General features: G+C 43.7%; 1 protein-coding gene across 2 annotated transcripts in view; it reads left to right on the top strand.

Moving 5' to 3' along the window:
* Positions 1–6,366: 6,366 nt before the first annotated feature.
* The window catches only part of LOC147428987 (glutaredoxin-like), a 73,419-nt gene continuing 56,307 nt past the window's right edge, over positions 6,367–23,478 (top strand). The window contains exons 1-2 of one of the 2 annotated variants that reach the window (XM_086495413.1): positions 6,367–6,773; positions 7,093–7,166. In XM_086495413.1, coding sequence (XP_086351539.1) covers positions 6,487–6,773; positions 7,093–7,166 — 361 coding nt within the window. In that variant the 5' untranslated portion in view covers positions 6,367–6,486. The remainder of the gene's footprint in view (positions 6,774–7,092; positions 7,167–23,478) is intronic. The other variant, XM_086495411.1, reaches the window with a different exon arrangement.

The following is a 23,478-nucleotide window of genomic DNA, read 5'->3' on the forward strand; positions in this document are numbered from 1 at the left end:
AATTTGTGATGAATAGCTCTAGATCATAATCAACATGTTCTATCTACGACTACTCCTACACATCATATGGGGTGTTGCATTTATGATTAGAAAAACACTTCACTGCATCACATGGACTAGTTATCGCTTTTATCACCTCACAAATCACTCACACACCAACAACACTAAAACACGCCTAATACTACCTATGGTGAAAAATCTAGGTGAATCACACGCTCCTAGCACCTCTCCTAGATCTCAAGAGTCCAACTCTTGGATCCTATCTATAATAAAATAACAAGACTCTGAAGAATCAGAGGGACTTCTACCTCGTAGGACTAATCTAAGGTCACCTACCTAGGGCTCTCATCTCCGGCAACGGCGCCAATGTTGACGGATATGCCAGGAGCAGACGCTAGCATAGTGAGAACTAAACCAACATACCAAAATGTTGGTCAAGGACGTAGCTCGATCAGCAAGTGCATGGAAGAAAATAGATGGTTGCCAAACACCTATTCGACCTTCTAAGACACGCACTACTCAAGGAAATCATATCCAGACATCCTATGTGCTTGGGACTCTATACAACCTACAACGCTCATGCTACCAAAATCAAAACCAAAAGTCATCAAATCACCTCAAAAATCACAAGGGTTACTCTACTTACCAAGAAGTCACTACCCTATGGACTCTGACCCTATATCCTGCCCGTAACCACTTGGTGCAACAAACCCGTATGAAAATATGTAGTGTATTATATGTCACCAATTTTCAACTCATATGATCCTAATGTGTAGCTCTAATCCCCGTGAACCTACTAGTATGAAGAACTCTCAAAACAGACACGCGGTTTGCAAGATAACTTACTTAGAAGCTCGTGGGAGCTCGCCTCGCGATGGAACCAAAACTTCGCAAGGTTGACGTTGGTGCGCATCCATCGCCATTGCTAACTCGTTGGTGGTGTCAGCTTTGCAATGGCTGCGCTGTAGCATGCGTAGCGACGAGACAAGACCTCTCTCTCTCTCTCTCTCTCTCCCTCACACACACACACACACACACACACACACAAATGTCACACAGTACATGCAAAGATTGATTATTTTAAAAGTGTCCCTAGGGTTACAAAAATTTGGCTTATATACATTCCTCTTGAGAGGCACATTCCTATCAAAAAGAATCTCTCGGATCTATCCGAAATAAATATTACAAAACATGGGTGATCCTTCTGAGTGTTTCATTAGTCAACAAAGTGTAAAGAAGGATCTCGAATACTTGACACCTAAAATAGGTTAATAATAAAATCAAATACTCAACTCCACAAGAGGTGCCTTGGAGTTTTGGGGCTACAATTATAGGCCATTCTTATGCAAGATTCTTCTCACTCAATTGTTCTATTAAGCTGTGTGTAGGGAAATTGTATCTATATCTCTTTCTCTTACATGCTTTCACTATCAAGTCTATTCTATGTGTGTGTGTGTGTGTGTGGTATCCTTGTCTATTTGTGTGTGCTGAGGTTTTGGTAGAGATGTGAGAGGTTGATGGGTGTGTGTGAGAGAGAAAAATTGAATAGATTAAACATCCGTTCTCCCGGTATCCATCACAAGTTTGAAGCTTTTAGCAAAGCTTTAGGCTTACTCTCCTTTTTGGCCTAATCACATAGGGTCTGGCATTTCCCTATACATGAGTGCCAATTGATGTTTGTCACATCATTCCCAGGGGGGATTTGTTACCAGATTAAGGTGGTGATAAATAACCAACCCACTTTTTCCCTTCGTTAGGAGCCTTTTTTCCATCAGCTTGTATAGATGCCTATCACTCTAGGGCAAACCATTTCTTTATATTAGAGGATTAAGTAATACTACTTTCTATTTTGTGAGCTCTTGAGCTTCTCCTTCATCTTCTCCATCTTCGTAAGTACTATTGATTGAAACACACATCAAAGAAGCACATACACTCAATAAATGATAATCTAAAATCCATGAAGATAGATTTCAATTCACAAGTGGATATATCCAAAAGCTTGATCCAAGTAAGCCCTCTTTTAGATTTTCTTTGAGTTACATAAATTTTCGTGTGGCAGAAACCTCAGAGCATGTTTGAGCACCTATAAGTCAATGTTCGAAGTGGACCATATATATATATATATATATATATATATATATATATATATATATATATATACACACACACACACATACGTATCATATCCACACTCTCCACTTTATGCACACATTCTGGACACCAGTGTGGTGCATCAAATGTGAGTGCTAGCATTGCTATTTGATCTATAATACCAAATGGGTAGAAGATTGAGGAAGACAAAGTCTTCGTCAAGGTTTGAAAATTGATCATTGACAAGGGATTGCCCATACGTGTGCAAGGAATTTTCCATGGTGGATAGATAGAAGTATTACTAGATGGTTCTTTTGTGTGAGAGTTGCATCAAATGATCACAAAGCTGCATAATCCATCATGTATTGAAGCCATGTAGAAAACTCAAAACATGCTAGAATAATTATCGTGTCTCTTGATGAAGCCTATAAATGGCATCAAATCCATTTAGTTCTTTCTCTAGAGAGGAAGAGTAGAAATACAATTACAATTTATTTCTTAATATGGGCTCATTGAAAATCTCTACAATAATGCTACACTCAGACTTGATCATAATGTGCGAGGACTGTTGACTCAAGAAGAGATACCACCCACATCGTGTAGCAATAAATACCATCCAATAGGTGGTTTGCTAGCTCTAATTGCTCCTTTCTAGAGAGGGCATTTGTGAACTGATGATCCCCATGCACTTTGACTTCTCTTTCTTAGCTCTCAAAGTGGAGTTCCATAGCTTTGAATTGATGATAGAGATTCCTTTACCAGGTTGTCAGCAAAGATTTCCCATGCACTTTGGCATGTGCCTCCAATCAAATTATCTATAACAAGCCTTCTGACATTGCATCAACATCCCCAAAATTCATGCTCAAAGATTTAAGGCATTGTAGTTCCTAATCAAGTTACTTTGAACCCAATGGTTGCCATTTGACTCGAACGAGCTCAAAAGGTTTCTCATTCTCAAGACACTATCTTTAAATGCAAAGCACGATAATATGTGCCCACCTGTTGAGTCATATATACAACCATGCAAAACCATTACGCATTGTAATGTTCTTGATGGGCCCGATGGGCCTTATTGTTATGCCCAATCGGTTAATTATAAGAGAAGCACATAAGAGAAGTTAACTTCCAACTGAAATGCAATTCTACAATTAGAAATGACAAATTGCATCATCCGATGCCAAATGAGATTTTTTGCAAGATCTCTACCTTCATCCATGTATCTTGATGTGCTATGTAAAGGCATGTGGTAATATACACTGCATTTGAGGTGCTGACAAAAGGAGATGTACTAGTAGCCAAAGCTCACCATCAACTATAGCATGTATGCAAAAGCCCACGCTCTACTATGTTCTAGAATTTAAAAAGACTCATAAATGCACAAAACTCAAAGATATTTATTATTCTTGCCATGTTTTGGATATTCATTGGCATCACAAAAAGTGAGATCTTTAAATTCAAAGAAAACGGATCACCGATGTCAATGCATAAAATATAGGTGCAAGCAGAGGAAGAGGTAGCTTGGTAGAAGGTATGAGAAAGCTACCTCTTTTGGAACTATTGCTATGTTTGGGACTACATTGAGGCCTTTACCATTTCATTATGCAACCAATAGTAGCCACTTGCTAGCAACAAGAGGTCGAGTATGGGTTGTGATCGTTTGAATAGCTATAGGTCACCTAAAAAGCTCACACTTGTTACAAAAGAAGTTTTGAGCCTTTTGCCACCACGGCACAACTTTAATGCTTTTGGTATTGGTGTAGTTTGGCTCGCTATGATAAGATCTTTTGTAAATGTTAGCTTTATAATATGCTACACATCAACATCATCGATCATGAAAGCGCTCCTACATTGCCAATGCAAGCAAGGTGAGGAACTTGTGATCTCATGTTCGTACACTGCCAATCCAAGGAGGGTGGGGATGGGAATGGAGGGAGCTTTTTTAAGATTTTACTCATCTATATATCTTCCTCTCTCCCCCCTTCTCTCTCTCTCTCTCTCTCTCTCATGTACAAGGTAGCGCCCACTTGTACATGAGAGAGAGAGAGAGAGAGAGAGAGAGAGAGATTGAGGGATTTTTTTAGAAAGCTCGCTCCAAAATCAAATTTTGGATCAAAGCGAGCCTTCTCTCTCTCTCTCTCTCTCTCTCTCTCATGTACAAGGTAGCGCCCACTTGTACATGAGAGAGAGAGAGAGAGAGAGAGAGAGAGAGAGAGAGATAGAGAGAGATTGATGGATTTTTTTAGAAAGCTCGCTCCAAAATTTGATTTTGGATCGAAGCGAGCCTTTTTTTTTTTGAATTGGTTAGTTTAATACTCCAACACACATACGTATACACACACACACACACACACACACACACAGAGAAAATAAAAAAACTCGCTCCAAAAATTGATTTTGGAGTGAAAGAAGCTTTTTTATTTGAATTGGTCAATTGAGCAAAAATTTGGAAAAAGCTCCCTTGAAACCTCAACTCCAAGGAGGGTTTGTGAGAATCTCATAGCCTTCTTGCTTGCTAGGCATGAGTGTGTGCTCGCTTGCTCGCTCGCTATAGAGAGAGAGAGAGAGAGAGAGAGAGAGAGAGAGAGAGAGAGAGAATTTATTATCGTCCTGGAGGTCAAATATGACCTATGGGACCTACATGTGATGTAGTATGCATGGGGCTAATAGGTGATTGTTGATGCCGCAATGGAGAGCCCACACTATGGTTGGGAGAGGAATTTGTGTAGGCCCAAGTCATGGTTGAAAATGTGAGGGAAGCATCACACACACACACATTCTCTCTCTAAAATCTTTTAGGAATCTGCTTGTTAGATTCCAAAAGAGCACTCGTCATGAAATGATCACCAAAAAAATCAACCCTAGCTAGGAAACTCTGGTTGACCTTGTCATGGGGAATCAGGTGTCTCATTGGAATTGCGGCACATCTTGATGAATTCTCATTACTTTGTACATGGCTAGGGCTACTAAGAGCTTCACTTTGGACACTTTCTTCCCCTTGTGGTGCATCAATAGCATGTTGTTTTTGTGCATGAACAAGTGCCACAACATCTTGAAAAGTAAACTTTCTCAACACAATGTCTTTTAAAGAACTGTGCATTTTCTTGGCCCTCACTGATACGGATAATGAGTACGAGACACAAAAAGTAGGCTATATCATTGCTTTCTCTAGAGTTCATAGCCAAGTATTCTTTGTGACTTTAGTTCAAGCTATTTCAAAGCTCTTTTGGTACATGCACAAATGCTTCACATAACTCTCAAGTGTGTATTTTGGACTCGAGAAAAAGCTGAGCAATCTAGTATGTTCTACACATTTCAAAAATAAAATGTGAACGAGAATCTAGAGAGATCGCCTTGCTCACTCTTTAAAAAACCATCAAATTAATGAAGTGCAATCAAAATTAGAAGTCACATGCATGTGTGGGGCGATTTGGAGTGCATGCAGGATATATCGAACAACATAGGGCAAGGAGTTTTTTTGCAGATGCCTCCGCCCAAAGGTCTGTGCATGACACCTCGAAGGGCAAGGCATTTTAGCAAATTCTTGTGTCTCGTGAAAGGTTTTCGCATGGTGCAAGACTTTGCCTTGGGTAGGGGAATTCACAGAGAGATTGCTTTTCAGGGGCTGTCAAATTTGTCGCTCTGACTTGCTTGCAGTAGATGACAACGTGAGAGGCGGAGGCAGAAGACGGGGGAGAGTAGGAGGGGTGCGGAGAAGGGAATGTTGGAATCCTCAAAAAAATGTTTTTTGTTTTTAAAGTTGAACAAGTAGTGAACAATATGTGATACTCAAAACTCTTGAACTTGCAGTGAGCATAATGTGCATACTTGATTTGACTCTAGTAGTGTGTGGTACTCAAACTCTTGCGTATAGTAGTGTGTGGTACTCGAACTCTTGAACTTGTAGTGAGCATAATGTGCAGAGTCGATTTGACTCTTCTACACTACTCTAGTGCCGTGTCTTGCATCGAAGGAAGTGAGAGCTAAGCCGAATGGGTGAGATATTGCGTATCGTTGACAAGGGGATAGGCCCTAGCATATAAGGATGAGTATGGTTTCCTCTTTCGGCGAAGAACATGGTTTTGTAGTTGGGGATTATATGGGTGGTCTAGTGCATGAAGCGAGACCAATTGGATTCCTCCTAAGCCGTAATACATTGGCAGTGTAGAAAAGCTTCATTCACTGGGGAGTCTCTTGTAGCAAGTGTAATGCAAACACACACACGCACATGTGTGCGCAGAGAGAGAGAGAGAGAGAGAGAGAGAGAGAGAGAGAGAGAACTTGAGAAGTGAATTGGAGAAAATGGCCTGTCGTGCGTCAGGAATGGAACTCAGGCCGTGCTGATAAAACAAACATTCTCAATAGAAAGTACAATTTCTGGGATTGCGAGCGCGAGAAATGGCAGCTTCTGCCTTCACTCCTTCCTTCCTCTCGTGTGTGCCGTCTGCATCAGCAGCTTGGGAGAGCAATTTACAGGCGCCCCGCAATGTTGTCCTGCCCACGCAGCTCTGCAGATTTCGCCTCTCACCGTTCACTGCTCTTCCCCAACACTTCCATCGTATCTCGACGCCTCTCGCGGCGCGCTCCACGTCCTCCACTCCTTCCTCTCCTGCGGATCTTGAGGAGCTCATCAAGTCAAGGAACTCTGAAAATTCAGTCGTCATCTATTCCAAGACATGGTGTCCGTGAGTGCTCGCTTACTTTCATCTCCATTCTGCGCTGTATATTTGGACATGGTCGTTCTTGTCACGCATATGCATCGATCACGTAACGTGCTCTGGAACAACGACATTTTGTTGTTGTGGTGCTTTTGACCAGTAGAAAAGCGCTCCCTCATAAACATCACACACTCTTTTGTTTCATGAGAATGAGAGAGAGAGAGAGAGAGAGAGAGAGAGAGAGAGAGAGAGAAGCTTTAGATCTGTATAGAAGTAGTGTGCGTTTGTTTTGTATACGCTAGATTGCAGTAATAAAGTTGATTGTTTGTTTGGTTTCTGCTCACAGATATTGCTTGCGGGTGAAAAGCTTGTTCAAGGAGGTCCGAGTAAAGCCTTATGTTGTAGAGCTTGATGAACTTGGTTAGTCTGCACAACATGTGAGGTGGCCAATAGTTTTAGTTTTGTAATCTAGTAAGTTTTGAGAAGTGAGCTGCTTTGGGAGATGTAAAGAATATGAGAACGCTGTTTTTCTTTATGTTCACAGGTAGCATTATTGTACCCTCTAAAAACCTCAATGCTGATTGGACTCACAGAGTTTTGACACATTCCACCCTTGAGCTCTCAAGGGGAGTCAACACGAGGTCACCAGAGAGGGCGAGGCCGTGTGGTAGAGGTCTTTATAGGTTCTTGCTTACGTCCTTGGCTAGAAGGTGCTATTGGATGGTGGGGGATACAATTTTTACCACAATTTTCTGCCTTATGTTGTGGATTATCTGAAGGCTCCTTGTGCTCACATCTTGGGCTCACAGCCTTCCCCGACATTTACCTCCGTGAGAGCTATTGTCACAAGGCTGTGACAACCACTAACCTTAGTTGTTGGTTTCTTTCCCTTGATTTTTATTTGATTTTTGGGACCCTCTCACAAATGGCCGGACATTGTGCGGCCATTGTAAAATAGCCGACGACTGAGAGTTTCACCCGCAACAGTAAAGGCGAGGTCACCACGAGTTGGTTGGGCCGATAGGCACTGGAATCAGAGTAGTAAAATAATGTCTAGGCTCAGTTCAAAGTCATTTAGGCCCCACGCTACATGTTATAAGTTGGTGGATACAAGGAAACTAACTCAAAAGAGGCAATCTGGACACTTGGCCGCATATGAGCCCATTTGCAACCCACATCAGCTGCCCAATTTTGAGAGAGAAGGCTGATTTTTGCCGCGACGACGACGACTAAACTATGGCTGAATTTGAAAATGCTGATCTGCTGCTGATAATGGCTGAATTGTGAAAACGTTGGCCTGCTGATGACGGCAGGCTGATTGCGGCGAGGATCTACCGCAACGAGATGGGCTGAATGCTGATGCAAAAATGCTGGTGCTGAAGATTGAAAACGCTAGGGTACTCGAGAGGCTCGTACTGCGGCTAGGTAGCCTTTGCTCCTTGTGTGATTCTGCAAGCGCTAGGTCTTCATTTATAGGAATTATATGCTGGGTTTGGCAAACGCTAGGGTACTTGAGAGGCTTGTATTGTGGCTCGGTGGCCTCTGCTCCTCTGCATGATTCTGCAAGCGCTAGGTCTTCATTTATAGGAATTATACGCTGGGGCCGGCAAGCTTCCCAACAAATCCACAATTTCTAAAAAGAATTTCAAAAGTCACTTATAAAAAAATGACCTGTAACGGGTGGTTCATGCGGTAGAAAATGCTCATGCTGACATGACTGTTTTGTGCAAGAGAGGGTATGCAACTATGACTGGCCTGTGCATGCACGTCCTGCTAGAGGCTCACAAAGTGCCAGGCTCAGTCCTATGCTAGACTCATGCTAGATTGTAGCAGAAGCATGTCCACATAGCGCAAGTGAACCGCAGGTGACACGAAACCACTTAATGCCTAAAATCACATCACATCCAAAGAGAGGAGAGACAACAAACTTGTGACAAAAAGATACATTGTGAAGAGAATGTAAGGTGCAGTGGAATGAATGTTTGAACTTTGCTCAAGATGAGTGCTCCGAACTGTGCTCAAGGGTTCCTTTTACTTATGGAAGGGAGAGCCTTCCGTTCTTAATGGCAAGTGCAATGGACACAAACAAAGTGAATGGACACTGTGAATGGAAGTGCATGAGACTAAGAGATAGAGAGAGAAGAGAATACGACACCAGAATCTTGTCAAACCCTCTTCCGGGGGCCCCACTCTCTATGGCGAGAGCGGTCTACTTATGATTGCACAAATCTCTACAATGCTTGGACTTGCTGACGATGTCGAAGACGATGAGGAGGAGGACGACGAGACGGGCTAAAATCTGAAAATGCTAATGGTTGAAATCTGAAAATTTTTATCTGCTAAATTCTGACTCTATGTCGGTGACGATGTCGATGGCGACGATGCGACGATGCTGAAAACGCAGATGCTGAAATCTGCGTTTTCCGGGCTGAATCTGCAAACTTCACGGGATCTAACCGTGCCGTGAGGATCTGTTGCGGGAAGGTGAGATCTACGAGGTTCGGGACTTCTTTTGCGATGTCTAACTGTTGAAAACTGAAAACGCTGGTTCTAGGGCTGAATCTATCGCAAAGATCTGCAAAAACGCTGGGAGTCTTGCTGATCCAAAAACGCTAGGCTGTTTTTTGTCTGCTGCGGGAAATTTGCTAACGCTAGGGCTGATCTGCTGTCTACTGTCGCCGGGAATCTGCAAGTGCATAAACGCTGGCTGATCTGGTGCAAAAACGCTAGGTTTTCTAGTGAGAAAACGCCAGAGTTGTCGTGGGGGTTGGTCTTGATGAGAAGTTGCCTGTTGAGCAAGGTGCTCTTGCTGTCTCTTCTGCCAGAAAGTGCTAACTTTGGTTTGCTTATATATTATCTTAGCAAAATTGCCCTACCTAGTTTCCAACAAAATTTACTTAAAAATAATAAGTGAAAAATGTCAAAAATAGGAAAAATAGGTCTATGCAGTGTAAAAATGCTAGTGATGGGATCTGACTGGAATCTGATGCTCATGTTGTGTGCGACCAAAGGATATGCATCTAATCTAAGTGTGTGGACATGCACGGTCTGCGAACACTCACAAAAGTGCCAGATCACTTCCTATTCTAGACTGACTTGACTGACTGAATCCTGGTTGTGCTGTAGCTTGTCCACGGACACATAGGGTTGGATGTGTCACGTGACAGAGAAACTTGCACATTAGGACATTCATGCATGATTGAAGCGTTCATGAGCAAATTCAAAACCGCATTGGCCAATGAGTTGTTAGAAATAGCGTGCCCTATTCACAAGAGAATTACTAATCACATCATGCATATGGCTAGAATCAAACAAGACCACAATGCGCTGACCATTGACATGACCATAACACGTAACGAGAGACTCATCAAGATAATCATTGGAAACTCGGGGCACAATATTGTGTTCATACTTTAGACGATTGGAAGCTGTGGATTCTTTTTTAGGTAATCTAGTGTGACACTTAGAACATAGTCCTTTTCCATAAGTGGTTCTTTCTTCAAGACTTAACCATCCTCTAGAGTTTTCGTCAGGGATCAACATAGGGGTTGCTTGAGTTTGTCTTTCCTTTAGTATCATTGTTAGGTGAAGAGTTCTGTGCTTTAGGTGTATAGGAAGATTTAGAAGAAGAAGAAGAAGAATTACCGTTGTTCTTACCATTGTGTTCTTCTCCTTAGGCTTACTTTTATTGTGCTTGATTTCTTGCTCGAGAGCGATCCTGACGGCGCCATTGTAGTCCGTAGGGCGGAAGTGTCAGGTGGTAGCGGAAGATGCAATGAAGACAAGAACAGGCTTGTGATCTGGTGGACACCTCGACTCCGATCTAAAACACCTGCAATGCCACATACATGAACAAGGCACATGGCTCTGTGTGCCACGTCAACATGCTTCATCGACTTCTAGAGCCAATTTTCCCCTTCTTCCTTGATAGGAGTGTCGAGAATCCTAGGAGGATTAGTACCGACAAGGTTGTGAGCCTATTCGCAAGACCTGCATGTTCGGACAAGTCCATTAGATTAGGTTTTCCAATTTTGCAACCCCTTGCGTAAATGGTTTGTACATGCGTTTTGACAAATGTTATTACACTACGATGGACATCTAGCATGACGTGCATATACTAGGTTAGAGGAATCCAACGAGGCATTCCTTGCATCGATTGGAAACTCGGGTGGACAGATCAGATGTGCGATAGTTTCATCCTGGAAACTGACCCCCTCCCCTGGCCAAACTTGCGTTTTTGCAGATCATCGCGACAAAATCAGCCATAGGACTAGTGTTTTCAGTTTTCAGCCTTTAGCACTCGCAAAAGAACCTCCGAACCTCGCAGATCTCACCTTCCCGCGGCAGATCCTCGCCGCACGGTCAGATTCCGCAAGGTTTACAGATTCAGCCCGGAAAACGCAGATTTCAGCATCTGCGTTTTCAGCGTGTCGTCGTCGTCGCATCCTCGCCATTGACATCGTTCCCGACATAGAGTCAGAATTCAGCAGATAAAGATTTGCAGATTTCAGCCCGTCTCGTCGTCGACATCGTCGGCAAGTCCAAGTATTGTAGAGATTTGTGCAATCATAAGTAGACCACTCTCGCCATAGAGAGTGAGGCCTTCGGAGGAGGGTTTTACAACATCTCAGGTGTCGTATTCTCTTCTTTCTCTATCTCTTAGTCTCATGCACTGTCACGCACACTGTCCATTCATTTTGTTTGTGTCCATTGCACTCTCTCATTAAGAACAGAAGGCTCCCCCTTCCATAAGAACAAAAGGAATTTTGAGCACAGTTTGGAGCACTCATCTTGAGCAAAGTTCAACATTCATTCCGCTGCACCTTACATTGGTATTAGAGCTTTGGCAGTGTTTTGCATCACTAAGGAAAGAATTTTTTTGCTTGTTGCGGTCGCACGAACCCAAGTTCGCTTGGGTGTGTCAATTCCTAATCGTGTTTTTAAAGAGTGACAGGAATCCCAGGAAAGAAGGGTTTGTCCAGCCTCCCCTTGTGCCTCTTTTCACTCATTAAGAGCGGATTGTGCACTTAGCGGCCGGCCAATCGACCTGAGGTGGGAAGAAGCAACCTTGGTGTGAGCGCAAGGCCGCCAAGGGGTGCGCCCGCGGAAAAGAGCCGAACTCGGGTGAAGAGAGGATCCTTCTCTAACACAAATTGCAAGCGAAAGAAGAACCTCAAGAACTCAAGAATCCCAAAAACCAAGACTCCAAGAACCCAAGTTCCTCGTGAACTTAAGAACCCAAGACCACAAGAATCCACAAGAACCCACGACTTCAGTGGATGTTCATCACTCGAAGTGGAATGGATACTTTGCTTGGAGGTGATGAGCATGAGAGAGGCGAAGAAGAATTTTCCCCACCAGGAGGTTTTTCTGACTCTCCCCCTTCCCCATCTACGACAAGGATTGCACTAACTCCTATGAAGGAGTTGCTGCAGTTGTTTCTGGACAGGAAGTTAGAATACGAAGAAAGAAGGGAAGCCATAGATCGTGAATACGAAGAAAGATTGGCAACCATAGAGCGTGAGTACGAGCAAGAAAGCTTGGAAGCCAAAGAAAGACAAGCCGAATTCGATCGCGAGTGCGAAGAAAGACGGTTAGCGAATGAAGCGCAGAGTGTCTAACAAATGAAGGAGATGTTGCGACTCTTTTCTCAAGTACAGACACAAATGCAAGAGACTCAAGAGAAAGAGACTCTTTCCGTCTCTTCTTCTCTAAAGCAAGTCACACATGAATTGAATGATAATGATAAGCATGATGATTTGAATTATAATGATAAGCATGATGATTTGGATGACAATGACAAGCATGATGATTTGCATGATCAAGATGTGATTCCTCACAAGCATGATGATTTGCATGAAGATGATGTGATTGTTCACAAGGATGATGTGCTAGTTGATACTTTCTCTAATGAAGCTAACCTCATTGCAGATTCGACAAACACGAAGAACGATCTTGGCTCTCGAGCCTAGGTCCAAAGAACCCCCTCAGGAAGAACTGATCTTGGCTCTCGAAGCTAGGTCTAAAGAACCCTCACATGAAGTATTATGTGTTCGAATGATTAGTCAGCACGCATTGTACGAGTGTTTCATTCGTGATCGTTTCTTGTATTTTAGTCAGCGTCTTTATGTAATTCCTTTTCCTAGGCATGACATATTTTACGTTGAGCACGTTTCACTCATGAATGAGCACGGATGTATACGGATTATTCATGAAAAGTTGAAAAGTATGCATTCAAGGAAGTCACATTCCATGTCTCTTCCTTGGCATGACACAGTTGTAGAAAGAGCACATGAAAGTATGAGCACCAAGCATGGGCATTTCCGTTGTGAATTGCCACAGTTGATTGATTTAGATCAGCAAGACAAGATTCGATCTCATTGTTTGCGTGTGTGTGGTGGACGGTTTAGCACTCCGTCTCTTTGTTTATCTACATTGCATGCACAGTCTTTGAGGAAGACAAGATTTTTTCCACTCACTTACATGGAATGGGTATGTTCATGTATTTGTGTTGGAAGTGGTTTCAGGAATTTTCAGCCGTGGAGATTCTTGAAGACGAAAGAAGCATGACTCTAGACGAAGTTGAAGCATTGAAGGAGCCACATAAGACTTTGTGTCGCTTTCGGCGCGGCCTAGAGAAGAAGGCATTGCAGACCTTTATGAAGTTCAAGTATCGCACGACCCACACCTCAGAGAGGGCCGGCGAAGAGTCCTTTCTAGGATTCCGGATGTTGTGGGCGATCTCCCTTGACGCCATACAGTTCGGTACCAGTACCTCACTTTGAAAAGGAGGGGATGTCACGTGACACATGGAACTCTGTGTCCGTGGACAAGCTACAGCATGACCAGGGTTTAGTTCTGTCAAGTCAGTCTAGAATAGGAAGTGATCTGGCACTTTGGTGAGTCTGTTCATAGACCGTGCATGTCCAGGCACTTAGACTAGATGCATATCCTTTGGTTGCACACATCATGACCATCAGATTCCAGTCAGATCCATCAGTAGCATTTTTATAGTGCATAGACTTATTTTTTACTATTTTTGTCATTTTTCATTTATTTATTAAGTGACTTTTGTTGGAAAGTAGGTAGGGCAATTTTGCTAAGTTTGTATATAAGCAAACCTAGCGCTAGCACTTTCTGGCAGAAGAGGAAGCAGGAGCACCGCTCAACAGGCAACTTCTCAGCAGAACCCCCAAGAGGCCTAGCGTTTTTGCTCCACAGCATCAACCTAGAGTTTTGGACCAGATCAGCCAGCGCTTTTGGATCTTTCAGATTCCTTACGATAGCAAGAAGCAGATCAGCCCTAGCGTTAGCAGATTTCCACAGCAGGACAATTTTCAGCCCTAGCGTTTTTGGTTTGCAGAACAACCCTAGCGTTTTTGCAGATCATCGCGACAAAATCAGCCATAGGACCAACGTTTTCAGTTTTCAGCCTTTAGTACTTGCAGAAGAACCTCCGAACCTCGCAGATCTTACCTTCCCGCAGCAGATCCTTGCTGCACGGTCAGATTCCGCAAGGTTTACAGATTCAGCCCGGAAAACGCAGATTTCAGCATCTGCGTGTTCAGCGCGTCGTCGTCGCATCGTCGCCATCAACATTGTTCCCGACATAGAGTCAGAATTCAGCAGATAAAGATTTGCAGATTTCAGCCCTTAGCATTTTCAGATTTTAGCCAGTCTCGTCGTCGTCCTCATCGTCGTCCACATCGTCGGCAAGTCCAAGCATTATAGAGATTTGTGCAATCATAAGTAGACCACTCTCGCCATAGAGAGTGGGGCCTTCGGAGGAGGGTTTTACGTCGTCTCTGGTGTCGTATTCTCTTCTCTCTCTATCTCTCAGTCTCATGCACTTTCACTCACACTGTCCATTCACTTTGTTTGTATCCACTGCACTCTCTCATTAAGAACGGAAGGCTCCCCCTGCCATAAGAATAAAAGGAACCTTGAGCACAGTTCGGAGCACTCATCTTGAGCAAAGTTCTACATTCATTCTGCTGCACCTTACACATCCGGAGACAAAGAGTTCCAATTCGAGGCAACCATGGCAGGAGTTTGTAGGCATCACGAGTCTTCATTCACACCCACAACTATTGTAAAGACCAGGATTCATTTAGAGCTTCCATCATACGGCAATCTAGTCGAAGCTCCAAGAGGAGCCTCTATCTATGAGGAGTTACTTGGCGGTTTCATGAGACATCATACAGAGGACTTGTCATGGTTCGTGGGCATTCCAAAGACATATCCATCTTCAACTCCCATTCAACATTGCTCTCGCCTATCTTTCGCATAGGGGCAACATTCGTTGGCCGATAACCTTCCTGGATGTCGGCGTTTGCATATCCAGCCATTCGCTCTATGAGCATCCATTAGCTTTGCAGTTTGGTTCACACCATCCAAGTTGGAGCAACAAAGGTTATTGTTCGCCGGTAACCAACAAGGGCACCGTTGATCCAAGAAGCAGTCCATGGTTTGTAAGTAGATGCATCATCACCATCCTTGTGTTTCCACATCACCCAGGAGAGCCTCTCTCTCAAAAGTCACCGTGGAAGACATCATCTACAATGACTTCATTCGAGACCATCTTATGGCGTGCATGGAGTTCGGTACTAGTACCTCACCTTAAGCAAGAGAGGATGCCACATGCACATGGCTCTGTGCGCCATGTGGACATGCTTCATCGACTTCCAAGGCTAGTTTTTCGCTTCTTCCTAGACAGGAGTGTCTAGAATCCTAGGAGGAGTAGTACCGGCAAGTTTGTGAGCATGTTCGCAGGACCTGCATGTCTGGACGAGTCCATTAGATTAGGTTTTCAGTTTTGGAAACCCTCTTGCATAAATGGTTTGTACATGCGTTTGACAGATGTTATTACACTATGGTGGGCATCTGGAAGGAGGTGCATGTAGTTCTAGGTTAGAGGAATCCAACGAGGCATTCCTTCCTCGATCGGAATCCCGGGTGGGCAGATGTGGAATAGTTTCACCCAGAAATTGACCTCCTGGCCATACTTGTTAGTAAATCATTTTTATGATTTTTTTTTTTTTTGTCGGGTCTGGTGGATAGTTCCTAAACCTTATTAAATTCATAAGTCCAATTTCAGCCCTATAAAGGAAACCAGGCAGCCAAGCATTGGAGCAAGTTATAGGCCACCTAGCGCCTTCAGAAGAGTAGCCTAGCATTTCCAGTTTTCAAATCAGCAGATTTCAGCCCCTTTTCATTGCCTCCCCTCGGCCATTCCCTCGCCGTCATTGTAAGGTGCAACGGAATGAATGTTTGCGCTTTGCTCAAGATGAGTGCTCCGAACTGTGCTCAAGGTTCCTTTTGTTCTTATGGAAGGGAGAGCCTCCCGTTCTTAATGAGAGAGTGCAATGATTACAAACAAAGTGAGTGGACACTGTGCGTGCAAGTGTATGAGACTGAGATACGACACCAAAGAGGTTGTAAAACCCTCCTCCGAAGGCCCCACTCTATGGCGAGAGTGGTCTTCTTATGATTGCACAAACTGATACAAACTGAATGCATGTGATTGATGCAAGTCTAGGCTATGTCGGCGATGACGACACCAACCTAAGGGCTGAAATCTGCAATCTTTTATCTGCTGTCCAAAAACGCTATGGGCTGAAATCTGCTGTTGCTGAAAACGCTAAGGAAAACGCTGATTTTGCTGGTCTTTAGGGCTGAAAATCTGCATCTACTGGAGGGCTGAAAACTGATGATCTTTGGGCTGAATTTGCTACTCTTTTATGGACACTCCAAGTCAAGAATCAATTGCGACAACACCAAATAACCACTTCAAAACAATTCACAGTTTCACAATAGATCCGCACTGGCCCGACGGAGTTCCGTGCGTAGAGATATTGGCCCCAAAGACTGGCACCCCTTTCGGTATTTCTTTATGTATTAATCAATGATCAAAGTACAAGAGAGCGGTTAGGGTTTCACTCTCAGACTCTGCGTCCAGATGCTCTGAGAAGTGAGGCCCTCACCACTAATTTAAAGGTTACCAGGGATGCCCAAAAGCAGAGCCCCAAAAGCTTGAAAGCAAAAGCAAATTCTCTCTCTCTCAATGAGAGTTAAAATAAAGCAATTCAATTCTCTTTCTCTCATCCAAAATCCTTGCATAGCAAAAAGGTGGGATTTGCGTCGCTCATTTAATATATATTTTTTTCCACCTCCGCGATTTCAAAAAATTAGGGTTTTTGACATAAATTAGGGTTTGCAGGAATTTTAGGGTTTTTGGCAGAAATTAGGGTTTCTGTTGTCGGTAGCCACGTCATCACTTTGTGACATACCCCTCTCTTGAAAGCATTGTAATCGATCGCGATTACGTCTGCAAAACCGACAAAAGCCATGAACTGTCTTAGCAGACACTGACTGTTAGTACCTACGTACTAGGGACACACATCTAGCACATGTACCAAATCGACAGTCACATCACACGACATCACAGGACATCACATGACATTCAACATTCATTCGGATCTTAGACCATGATTTATCGGCAATGTAGCTAGCAATCACATCTAGGTCCAATTGGGACCTCATCGATGTCCGATTGACTAACCCCTATTGCAACCATGTCTATTCGAGATCAATTAGACCAAAATGCTGCAGTCATTTCGGCTATCAATTCCTGCACTCAAAAGAAGTCAAGAACAAATCAATATCTTTATCAGGAATTCCATTTCATAAAGTCATACTGTCAGCTCTCAGTATCCGTGAAGCTCAAAGAGACATCAGTGACTTTAGTATCAAAATCAAGGCATCTGTTGACAAAAAAGCGGAGTAACTCCCCTCTTGTGCATCCCACTGCACCATATCTTCGGCCAAGCTGAATTTCCGGGTTTCGTTTGGAGTAGATTATGCTAAACCAAAACATCGAGGTAAAGTTTCACAATCCGAGGAGTATCTGCTAGATCCTCCTCCTCCATCCACTTCGCATCAAATGCAGGAAAGTTCTTGAACTTAACCAAGAACCGCCTTCGGACTTTACCTTTAGTCTTCGTATCCTTATGTGCCAAATCTGTTCAGGAACAAGGATCTCCTCGTTTTCTTCCACTTCGGGTTGCTGATCAAGCTCCCCATCATCAGACACATCACTCTTAATAGGTTTCAAGAGACTCACATGCAATGCATTGTGAATCCTCCAAGTATCTGGCAGTTTCAATCGGAAGGAGACATCATTTATCTTTTCAGTTATGTGGAAAGGTCCGTAGTATTGCATACTAAGCTTTGGAAAAAGCCTCTCCTTTCCCTTTTTCTTTCGTTGGCGTGCCTTCTCAAAACGTAAGAGCACCCAATCATCCTCCTTCAGTTTCAAGTCGCGACGATGGCGATCCGCTGCCTTTTTCTGTCGTTCTTGAGACTTCTGCAAAGTCTCGGGAACCTTGGCAAAAGCCGTATCCAAATCTCGCGAATGTTCATCTGCTTCAAATATCTAATCTTTCGTGCTCTGGAAGGATGGAACCTTCGCAGCCCTTTCAACAATCTCAAATGGCGTCTTCCCCGTCGAAGAGTGTATCTTGTTATTGTAGGCAAATTCCACCAAAGGTAAGTTCTTTTCCCATTGTGTCTTCTGATCCGAGATACAATACTTCAATAGATCTAAAACCACTGAATTGGCAATCTCAGATTGCCCGTCAGTCTGCAAGTGGAACGATGACGAGAACTGCAACCGTGTGCCAATGTTCTCCCAAATTGCCTTCCAAAACAAACTCATAAATCTGGGGTCTCTGTCGGAGACAATCGTCTCAGACGTGCCATGTTATCGAAAAATTATCGTGACCATTCTGTGTTCTCGGGAGATCAAAAATGAAATCCATTGCAATACTTTCCCAGGGATGGGTGGGTATGGGTAAAGGCTGTAACAATCCCTGTGCCTTATGCCTATCAAGCTTGACCTTCTGGCATAATGCGCACAACTCTTCCACATCCTTTTTGAGTCTCGGCCAAAAGAAGTATCTCTCTATCCCCTTCATGGTGGTAGCAATGCAGCGGTGACCCGTAAAAGGTGGACAGTGGCATTCAGTCATAACCTTTTCCCGCAATGGCTGTGTAACGCACAACATAGTCTTTCTCATCAAGTAGCCTTCCCGAAGGGAGTATCCAGCTACTGTCTCCCCATCCTGTATCCGTGTGAAAATATCTGCAAAATCTGTATCTGTGGCATATTGATCGACCATATCCTCGAAGCTACTATGATGTATCGCGGAAATAGCCACAACCAACGGCTTCCGAGACGAAGCATCTGCCACCACATTCTTCTGTCCCTACACATGGACAATTTAGAAGTGAAATTGTGACAAGATGTTCGCCCACCGCATCTGCTTTTCTGAAAGCTGTTTTGTGGCAAGAAGTAGCGCAAACTCTGATGGTCTGTAAGGACAGTAAAATCCACTCCGAGTAGGTAATGCCGCCACTGAGTAAGAGCATGGATAACCGCCAAAAGCTCTTTCTCATAAATCTGTGCTATCATCTCCGGCCTAGAGAACAATCGACTCTCTTAAGCAATGGCACGGCCTTCTTGCATCAAGACCGCACCCAGACTACGACCATAAGCATCACAAAATACTTCAAATGACTTTTGCAAGTCTGGTAAAGTTAAATCTGGTCCTGTAGTCAATTTCTCTTTGAATGTCTGAAAGGCAATCACCTTTGTGGATCCCCACGAGAAAGGGACTCCTTTCTGTATCAAGATATGCATAAGGGAAGCAACCTCTGCAAACTTTCGTATGAATTGCCTGTAGTACGAACACATTCTTCAAATCGGGCCAATCACGTATAGTCTCTATCTTGGCCGAATCCACTTGCACTCCTGCTTGCTGAGACAAAGTGTCTCAAAAAAAATGTATCTCTGAAGCATATGATCTCTGTGTTCTTCTTCATTCTTGGAGAAAACAATGATATCATCAAAGAAAGTGCCAACAAATAGCTTGTACGCTTGAAAAATCCTGTCCATCATCCGGTTAAATGTCGCTGGAGCGTTGGTTAAGCCAAAAGGCATCACCAAAAACAAATAACCCAAAAGTCGTCCGAAAGGCTGTCTTGTAGACGTCTCCCGGCGCGATTCGGATTTGATGATATCCACTCTTCAGGTCAATCCTGCTAAATCACGAGGATCCCTGTAACCTGTCGAGTATATCATCGATCCTAGGAATCGGAAATCTGTTCTTGATGGTGATTTTGTTGAGAGCTTTGTAATCGATGCACATTCTCCAAGATCCGTCTTTCTTCAAATCCAACAACGGAGAGCAATACGGTGAAGTACTAGTCTGGACAAGACCCTTTTTCAAGAGGTCTTTCACTTGGTTCATAATCTTTTCATTCTGTACTCGGCTCACACGGTAAGGTGGCCGGTTCGATAATGTGCTTCTAAGTATCAGGTCAATGGTATGATCTTCAGGCCCTCTAAAAAGCAATCGGCATGAGTGTGGAGAAAAATCTTGGCGTTCTCCTTTATCCATCGTTCAGTTCTCTCCCAAAAGAATGAGTAAAGAAACTGAAGTTCATCAAGTACAATTCTCTTAGCCCTTCATTTGTCAAAGTCGCTTTCTCGGCCCGATAGTCAACCACGGCGTAGTTCTTGTGGTACCAAGGGATCCTGAGTAGAACGTCACTCGCGTGCCGTGAACACCCCTGTCATTGCAAACGAAGTTTGCCAATGCTCGGTGTAATGGCAACATCTCATCCGGGTGCCAGTCGAACTACCTCCGTCTGTGGCGTCAGTCTATTGGGCATAATTCCAAATCGAGCCGCCAATTCCAAGTGAAAAGAAGTTGGCCTTGGCTCTTTCAAAAGAGCTTCCTGATCCTTCACTTTGCCCCAACATCGGCAAAGTTTGTACTTTCATTGATTAGATTCGGTGCAGGTCCCATGTCATGTGGTACCAGTCCTACTTTTCTATCGGCCTTTTCTGCCACGTTTTTCAGCTGCTCTCGAACTCTATATGTCCATGTTCCCCGCATCCAAAGCACTTCCCCTCTCTCATGAAGCGAGCTCTCTCCTCAGGAGTAAGCTTGGGTCGTGCATCCTTTTTGTCTGGGTTGCTCTTTTTCTTTCTACTTTCATTCCCAGAAGTTTGTTCGGCTCGTAGTGTCATGGTCTCATCTGTGGGGTAGGTCAGACTGCCAGAGTGAATGGCAAAGCCCCGCTTCGCATGACTCATCGACTCCTGAATAGAAGCTGACTTCTGTTCCAAGCAGTGATCTCGGATCTCTGTAGGTAGACCCAAACTGCTCAATCTGTTCTCTAAACGAGATCTTCTTGAATGAAGAGGCGGGTAGAAAAGAGCTCCAGAATCTTTCACAATAAGCATTGATTGTATCTTTCTTGGTCATCCGAAGATGGTTCCAAGCAGCTCGTATATCTCGTTCATATTCTTGCGTCAACCAAGAAGAAATAAAAAGCTTCTCAAATTTCAGCCATTTAACTGGCGCAGTCTTGTTTAAAAGAAGCGTTGGTCACCAAGTACGGGCATTCCCCTTAAGGTAAGAGGTAGCCCTCCGAATCTTGGAGTGCTCCGAATAGCGTCCTCTCGCGAAAGCAATGTCAAACTGCTGTATAAAAGACAAAGCCTTCGAAGCATGTGAGTATCCTGAAAAAGTATCAAACTTGATCGAGTGGCCACCTTCCTTAAACTCTCGGACTTTCTTGCTTTTATCTTCGAGAAAGTCATACTGGTTGGCTTTGTAAAAATTCTTCTTGTTCGCATAGAAGTTTCCATCATCAGAATCTGAGCTGTTTGTAGACGTGTCCTCAGTAGAACTGTCAGTCTCTGGGCGAGATTTAGTCTTCTTTGCCTTTTTGTTGCCCTTTCCGAAGCTTTGTTTCTTGCCTCGCTTTTTACCTTTTCTGTCTTCTTCGCTCGAATCTGAAGAGCTAGAAGAACTGTCAGAAGAAGAAGAAGAAGATGAAGAACTGGGTACTCCTTCAAATCGAACACGCTTCTTCTGTTTCTTTGCCTTGTCTAATGTCGACTGACGACCCAAATATCTCGGGAAGTCAGTGCTTTTCTTTTGCTTTTTGCCGTGCTTTTTGGCTTTCTTTTGCGCGTCAAAAAGTTGAGCAATCCGTGCATCAACCACCTCTTGTAATTTCTTCTTTGAATACTGTTTGTGATCAAAAAGTTTCTTGAGAGTGGGTTTCACTGGTGGTGTAGTGGTTTTCTGCCACTGTTCATGCACTTCCTTAAAAGAAGTCTCGCTCATATATTTTGCCAATTTCAATCCTTCGCAAAACTGAGCATCATCTTTGTTGCATCGCCGATCAATTGATGACGCGTCATCTCTCTTTGCTCTGCCCGAGTGGGCCGAGGCGGGCCATACTCTCTGTCTGAATCTTCGTTGTGATCCTTGCGTGCATCTCTAGATGCAGAGGGAGTCGACTGATCCTTGCGTGAAGCCATAGGTGTCGCAGAAAAAAATTGGGGATCGGATTTCCCGTAGAAGAGAAATCGGCCATGCTCTGATACCACTGTAACAGACTTGGACACTCCAAGTCAAGAATCAATCACGACAGCACCAAATAACCACTTCAAAACAATTCACAGATCACAATAGATTTGCACTGGCCCGGCGGAGTTCCGTGCCTAGAGATATTGGCCCCAAAGACTGGCGCCCCGTTCGGTATTTCTTTATGTATCAATCAATGATCAAAGTACAAGAGAGCGGTTAGGGTTTCACTCTCAGACTCTGCGTCCAGATGCTCTGAGAAGTGAGGCCCTCACCACTAATTTAAAGGTTACAAGGGATGCCCAAAAGCAGAGCCCCAAAAGCTTGAAAGCAAAAGCAAATTCTCTCTCTCTCTCTCAATGAGAGTTAAAATAAAGCTCTCTTTCTCTCATCCAAAATCCTTGCGTAGCAAAAAGTTGGGATTTGCGTCGCTCATTAGATTTTTTTTTTCCACCTCCGCGATTTTCGAAAATTAGGGTTTCTGGCAAAAATTAGGGTTTTTGCTGTCGGTAGCCAAGTCATCACTTTGTGATATTTAGGGCTGAATGTGCAGGTGCTTCATGGCTGAAAAACGCTGCATTGTTGAGGTTGTATCTGCTGAAAAACGCTAGCCAGAAAGGGAGGGCGAGCTAGAAAGGGAGGGCGATCTGGTGTGCAAAACGCTAGGGCTGCCATCTGGAAACGTTAGGTGCTTGGACTTGTTGCGGTGAAGGTCTTTATGATGAAAACGCTAGGCTGATGCAGATGAGGAAAATAGTAGGGAAGGTGGTCTTTGGCGATGGTGTCTTTGCTTGGAGAAAAGTCCACCAAGGGTCTTGCTTGAGAAGTTGCCTGTTGAGCTTGGCTCTTGCTGTCTCTTCTGCCATTTAGTGTTAGTTTAGGTTTGCTTATATACAAACTTACTCAATTTGCCCTACCTACTTTCCAACAAAAGTTACTTAAAAATAATAAGTGGAAAATGTAAAAAATAGGGAAAATAGGCTAAATGCACTGGAAAATTCCCCTGAAGGATTCTGATGGGAATGCTTATGATCATGCTGTGTGCAACCAGAGGATATGCATCTATACTAAGTGTCTGGACATGCACGGTCTACGAACAGACTCACAAAAGTGCTAGAACACTTGCTAATCTAGACTGACTTGACTGACTGAACCCTGATCATGCTGTAGCTTGTCCACGGACACATAGGGTTGGATGTGTCACGTGATAGTCATCGAGTGCTCACATTGCTGTCCTCGTCGGCAACGTCGAGATCTGTGTTTTCAACCCTTCATTCCTGTCACAT

Source organism: Adiantum capillus-veneris, chromosome 22, assembly GCF_014529385.1.
Source record: "Adiantum capillus-veneris isolate H3 chromosome 22, ASM1452938v2, whole genome shotgun sequence".
In the NCBI taxonomy this organism is placed as follows: Eukaryota; Viridiplantae; Streptophyta; class Polypodiopsida; order Polypodiales; family Pteridaceae; genus Adiantum; species Adiantum capillus-veneris.